The sequence below is a fragment of the Lottia gigantea genome (assembly GCF_000327385.1).
Source record: "Lottia gigantea unplaced genomic scaffold LOTGIsca_173, whole genome shotgun sequence".
Classification (NCBI taxonomy): Eukaryota; Metazoa; Mollusca; class Gastropoda; family Lottiidae; genus Lottia; species Lottia gigantea.
In genome coordinates this window covers 78,053-84,857 of record NW_008708187.1, presented here as the reverse complement: position 1 = coordinate 84,857, position 6,805 = coordinate 78,053, and the positions used below count along the sequence as shown (strand labels likewise).

At 37.8% G+C, this 6,805-nt stretch overlaps 1 protein-coding gene across 1 annotated transcript; it reads right to left on the bottom strand.

The window, feature by feature from the left end:
• Positions 1-2,925: 2,925 nt before the first annotated feature.
• LOTGIDRAFT_142019 (hypothetical protein) lies at positions 2,926-3,841 on the bottom strand (the record flags this gene model as incomplete). Its single annotated transcript, XM_009051883.1, has 3 exons — positions 2,926-3,082; positions 3,316-3,467; positions 3,716-3,841. Coding segments are annotated over 3 exons (435 nt in total), but the record flags the coding sequence as incomplete, so codon positions are not given.
• Between the last annotated feature and the right edge of the window lie 2,964 nt (positions 3,842-6,805).

Here is a 6,805-nt window from a genome sequence, read left to right as displayed (position 1 = left end):
GTCCAAAGTACGACCAAATCGGAAGTAATAGTAGTATGTATAGTAGTGGACTCCTCCAAAGAGAAGTACCATCAGGTGTTTCTAAAAGAGTAAGCCTGGAATGCTTTGCGCGGCACATTCGTAACTGTATAAATGGTACAATCTCGGCTAAACCACATAGTCAGTTACGCATGTGTTTTGTGAAGTCACGGATCTCTTGAAGGCTACACACTTTACTGAAGTCACAACTCTCTTAATAACGGCTCTAGTTACTGAATGCTTAACCCCCTTTGCCCCCACGTTGTTTACTGAAGTCACAACTTTTCTGGAGGCGACCGTTGCTGAGGTCACGACTCTCTTGATCATGAGAATTGCTGAAGTCACAGCACTGATAATGTTGGTTACATTAACTGAAGTCACAACACTTGCTAAAGTCACAATCCTCTTTACAATGTCAATTACGGAAGTCACGATTTGCTTTAGGGCTACAATTATTGGATTCACAGCATTATTGATAGCCGTGCTAGTAACTGAAGTCACAATTCTTTTAACGACGATATCTGCTACTGAAGTTACTTCTTCATTAAATACAAAGCCTGTAACGGAAGTCACAACTCTCTTAATGGAGGAACCAATTGTTGAAGTCACACCGCTTATTACTGACGACACAAATCTCTTAACGGCGAGGTCCATTATTGAAGTAATCCCAACAGTAACTGCAATACCAGTTATTGAAGTCACGACCCCCCTAACAGTGGAAATAATTACTGAAGTCATAGCTGAAATAGCTGTGATGGAAGCTGAAGTCACAACTTCTTACGCTCAGCAAAGTAACCTCTTCAAGGTCTATGGAGTCACATTGGTGAAGTAACAACATTCTAATCGGCAGAACATTTGGAATCAACAACCCTGGCGCCGCAATTTACTGGACGATAGTTTTTGTAGTCACGACGATGGTGCCATTTACTGCCATCAACTCCCTGATAAGCAACTATTACAGAAGTCACAGAACTCTAAACGACGTAAGATACCGAAGTTACAACCTAGTCTAACCAGCAACTAGCTTGCATAACAGGCGGACAGAACTCAAACATTTGTGGGCCGAGATAATTTTGAATGCTCTCGATAAAGTCAAAAGGCTTTTATGCAATAATTAAAATCGATAGATGCAATCAGACCAACAAACAACGCGGCTGCGTTGGAAGATGTGGCGTTTGCTTGCAATAGTCGCTGCTCTGGTAGATCTTGGAACTTCAGAACCTGAATCAGGTAGGTCATCCTTTGTGTTAAATCTAGTTTGCCTTGTTGCTCAATGAGTCCCGTCTCTTATTTTCTATCTTGAATGGCCCGGAATAGTAATCGGCACTGGACGCAATTTTTTTGTTTTTTTTGTTTGTCACTTCTCAAATGTATATATACCTTTGCTATCACTATGTGCCATCAACGGCAGGGGAAACTCGTTGAAACATTGTATAATTAAAAAAAAACAAATAGAAACGTTGAACCTACGATTTGAAAAATTAAAATAATAAACCATTTCCGGTCATTACATTGACCACTGCGATAAGTTATGAAATTTATTTAAAACCTTCAAACTCTATGATAAGTGACATTTTCATTGCGAACACAACAGTTCGTAAAAAATAAGCCTTCAGAGTACTGTAATCTGGAGCACTGCACGGAGGTACATTACGTATCTCTCAATTCAATAGAGTACCCTAACAGTCCAGAATATCTCACTCTACTCTGCCTTCTTCTCACTAACTCTACTCTCTCTTACTCTACCTTCTTCTCAATGCCTTTTATTATTATTACCACTACCCTCTTCTCATTGACTCTACACTCTCTTACTCTACCTTCTTCTCAATGACTCTACACTCTCTTACTCTGCCTTCTTCTCACTGATTCTACACTCTCTTACTCTGCCTTCTTCTAACTGACTCCACCCTCTTCTCAATGCCTCTAAACTCTCTTACTCTGCCTTCTCTACTATCCTCTCACTCTGCCTTACCAGCTTTACTTTCCTCTCACTCTGCCTTCTTCTCACTGACCGGCTTCATTTTAGTTATTACCACAATAGCACCTTTACCAAGAGGTAAATTCATTTAAGATAAGTTCCTATTTGGGTAGTTTTCAGCAATTGCTATATGCCTACCGTTTTTCAGCAATTACTATATGCCTACCGTTAATAACCTCTTCAGTGCTAAATGGGGTGCAAACAAGCTTCTACTGTAGGGCATATTCTGGCAATGTCACATAACATGTATGTCCAATTTTCGTATTTCAGGACTGAAATTTATCGAAGATGAAGAGCTCCGGTGCCGGTTAGAGGACTAGGAGCATTAATTTTATATTTGGGGACAATTAGGCCTATACAACCCAATTCACAGTAAGAAAAACAAGAAGCTTTCAATTCTAAATGAACCCATAAATAAAATGATTAGATAGATCAGATCAAATCGAGTTTTCCACCCTCTTATTCTCTTACCATTCATAAAAATGGTAATATATTGCAATAAAAATGGAGCCATTCTGACAATATAATTGTACTATCTTTATTATATATTATTTATTACAATTTGAATACAATAAGTTCTAACTTCAGTAGGGACACAGATACATTGTGATACATATCGTATTTGCCATCTTCTTAATGGTCAAGGTATTACATCTTTATCTTATACCTTGACTGCAAATGACCCACTTTCTTATTTCAAGGAAGTTTTTGAATGTAGCAATTTAATTGGATTGTAAAAAATAATATCTAATCAAATCTCTGATCATGAAACAAGAAAGTGGGCCATTGCAGTCAAGGTATAAGATGAAGATGTAAAACATGATTGGCTATACCAACACTAGTTCACATCCAATAGAAACCAAATATGCCCACCAATTCACTTCCATTTGTTTTGAATCTCTCATTTTTGTTTTGTTTTTTGATTTAAATCAATGATTCTGTGGTTGCCGAGGGGCATTTTGAACGACCACAGTTTTCGTTAAGACATCGTAAACCGTACGATTATGACTATGAAAAAATAGTGTCAGACAGGCTGGCAAGAAAAAAGCAATAGTAAAGTTCTTGATAGCTGACCGGATAAATGCTCTGAAATGAAAAAAACAATGTGCAAATTATTTATTTATGTTACATTTTGTATGTTTGAGTTACATCTTGGGAATTAGTACAACCTTTGCTTGATGAATTTAAAAAGAAACAGAGAGAATCCTTATTTTATACAAGGATGCCATCTTTTCTACAAGCTGGTCCTTAGACAAGTCTGATTTTAGTTTCAAGAGTTAAAATCATAATGAAAGGTCAAAGTTTACATGATTACTCACCCCTTCCATCCTACGTCTGTTGCTGGGGCAACGAGAATTAATCCATTTCCTCTGTCAATGATTTGTTCTGCTTTTATTAATTTCAGCCCTAGGAGCCGTTTTCCTGGTGTAGCTCCTCCAATGGTGCCAATGCCATGTCTTAAACACATTGTCTGAAAGTAAAAAAAAACAATCAGAATCAGTGCTTATACCAATAACAACTGCAGTAAGGAGATCTTTGCAGAAAGCCTTAGATTGCCTTGTAAGGCTACAAACTGGCACAGTACCCTCCGTTAATGCTAGCAGCCCGCCTAAGATTTTCCTATTGTCTACCTGTACTATGAAAAGTGCCTTAGTAATAAGAATCAGCGCTTATACCAATACCAACAGGAGATCACAAAAAAAAACAGGAAATCCTTACCTCAAACATGGTAATGAGTAATCTATTGATAATCTCCATGGCAATGACTTCTGTAGTTATAGCGAAAGCCTTATCATAGTCTATTTCAACTTGAGATAGAAGTTCCTGGAAATCTACTGTATCATATCTGAGAGAAAAGTCATCATTTGAACATTATTACAGTGAACTCTATTAAGCAACAGACAAACTTTGATACATTTAAGGGGTTTTCTAGCTTTTTTATGAGCATCAGGGCCATTTTATTAGCATCAATCTAATTCTCCAAGGGTCTTAGCGATAACTGTCATACAGACTTTCACACCGACTGAGATTAGAACCCACCATTTATTGATGTAACTTGGCAAATGGCATCAAGTAAAGACTATAAGACTCTAACAGACTGAACTAAAGCCCATCCTGATGGATCAACTCCTTAAGGATCTCCAAGGATCGTTATTATATGCGATTTACTTACATGTGCCCCATTCTTTTCATGAGAAACAGGGTGACTAGTAACTTGATATAGAACAGAAGAGTGAAGTCTATCAGCTCAGCAGCCACTCTTCTCCAGAATGTTGGTACTCTATACAGCCCTTCTGTTTCTACAATACAAATACAAAAATTAATGTGGATCCTCCAAAGGTATGATGGGTTCACAAACCAAGTCACAGAGTTACGTCAAGTGTTCTATAAGAGAGTTGGACCTTACTTAAGCAACTTAGTTGGACTTCCAATTTGTGAAAGTGGCATTTGGGTTGTATCGAAGGACCCCTAGTAGAACCAGACGTCACAGCAGAAAATCAAATTGGCCACAAGTACACATACAATTATCCCCAAAAATCTGAATCCATTATGATTTTTAGGCATATTGAAATTGTTGACTTACCAGTGTTAATAAAATTAGTTTGACGAGTATTTTGTCTTTGATCTTGTCCTGTCCGCCTGGTCTGTTCTGTGGCATTGGGTGCTGGGAATCTGTGGTCAGCTTGATGGCCAGTGCCTGGAGAAGGATTGCTAACATTTGCTCTATTCATACAAGACATCTGCATGAAGGGCATCATGGAGTACAAATTGTTCATTTGATTCACGAAATGGTAATGATCTATCCAGACTCTCAAATCTTTGGCGTATTCGGCGGCATTTCTGTACGAAGCTGTAGGGTTAATTTGATCAAAATTCTCTTTGGGAGATTCTCCATGACTAGTTCCAGCATTTTCGTTGTTAGTTCTTCTTCTAACATCACTTTCTTCCATATTTCTGGCAATATTTTGATTTTGTGTTCTTTATACGTCAAATTTGTCGGCCATATTGGATATTTACTCCGCATCGGTTATTTCCGGTATTTTCCGTGATAATTTTGGTGCGAATAATTCTTCAATTGCACTCAAATAGTTTTCATGTACAGTGATAATAAAATTATCAAATTCGTTGAGAAAATATCGTAAACCAAAAATGATATCGTGCGTTCTTGGTTTCCTTATCAAGTAACTGATACCGAACATTTTCTATTACGTACTTTTTGTTATCGAATAGGGCGATTTTAGTCCAGCTGATAAGACAATATTGGGATCTTTAAAGAGACTTGAAGCGCTTAATAACATTTGGGACATTTGCGAATGTAATCGCACTTCAAACTGCGTATTAGCATGAAAGCTATACATCTAAAGGAACACATGTTTTAATATTTGCTTTACCAGCTGAAAGAGCTCAATACTAGCTGCCCATATCCTGTACTTTCCGATAAGCGACCAAGCTTCATGCAAATTGGCACCAGCCCATACAAGGCTATGATAGGGTATGAAATCGCGTGAAGCGCTCATTCAATGTGCAATAAGGGACATTTTGCCGGTACAGCAAACGGAGTTTTACGTCCAGTTTGGCCCTTTTTTCAATTTCCGACCATTGAGGGTGCTTGAAGCATACAGGGGCCTCGGTTAATAGATTGTATTATCAAAACCTATGTCGGTATAGAACCCTGGGCCTTCCAGTTGGCGCACAAGTGTCTAACTCACCGAACCCCCGTGGCCACTTATCTACAAATGCCACCAGCCCATAAAAGGCTAGGACAAAGTACGGAATGGTGTGAAGCGCGCTTATATTTTTCGCAGATTCCGGTATTAAAACCATTGCGTAGTTCTAGTACAGGCATAACCACGATATACTTGCACTGTACTGTAGTCATTTCATTATACACATGACTATACCAAAATAATCCTAGTAGATAGATAGTTAACACTCTTTTACCCAGTGGACAACGTACCATTTTAACCCTTGACAACCGAGTTAACAAGCCAAGGTCAAAAGGGGGAAATTTCCAGCGACTATTCAGACTAATTTGCATATTATCCTGATAAGACAAATTTTGAAATATTTATATATATATATATATATATATGGTGATCTTTGGAAATAATACATTCTAACTCTTAAAAGCGAGCCATATAGGTAAGTAGATATAGTTTTCCGAGTTTTACGTCCTAAGCCCATAGGAGGGCGCGGGGGTGCTCAAGAGGTCTTTACGACTGCAAGAATTTCTGCGGGACAGAATCAATCAACCTAAGCACAACGACGACTGCAAAAATAGCAGTTTCTGCAAGTTACAAGCAGTCATACTTTCTGGCAAAATTTTAACAATATTTGATCAATATACGCAGTTGATCGCAATTTGTTAGTATTCTCCATACGAGCTGCAACGATTCGTCGCGATGCGACATGCATTTTGCACCGTTTTTAGAGAATATATCCTTGCTAAAATCGGAATGCACTTGTATTAAAAGGTACATACCATATATTAAAGTACATTTTGCTTTGTCACAAATATTTCAAAAGTACACGGGTATGCATCTTTAATGTAAATGTAGCTTTATATCACATATTCTATATCTCTGGGCAATGTAAGCGGGAAGATACTTAAAGTGCAAACCAAATAAATACGGAAATGCCGCTTTAATATCGTACCATTTCAAATGTCGAATGGTTAACTGTATGGACGTTATCTCTTGACCTTTTGTACACAGCTTGCCCTTCTTTTACTTAATGTTATTAACCAAATTCATATAATTATAATCAGATATCATTTTTTTTTCTAATATTTCGTCTCCATGAAATCTA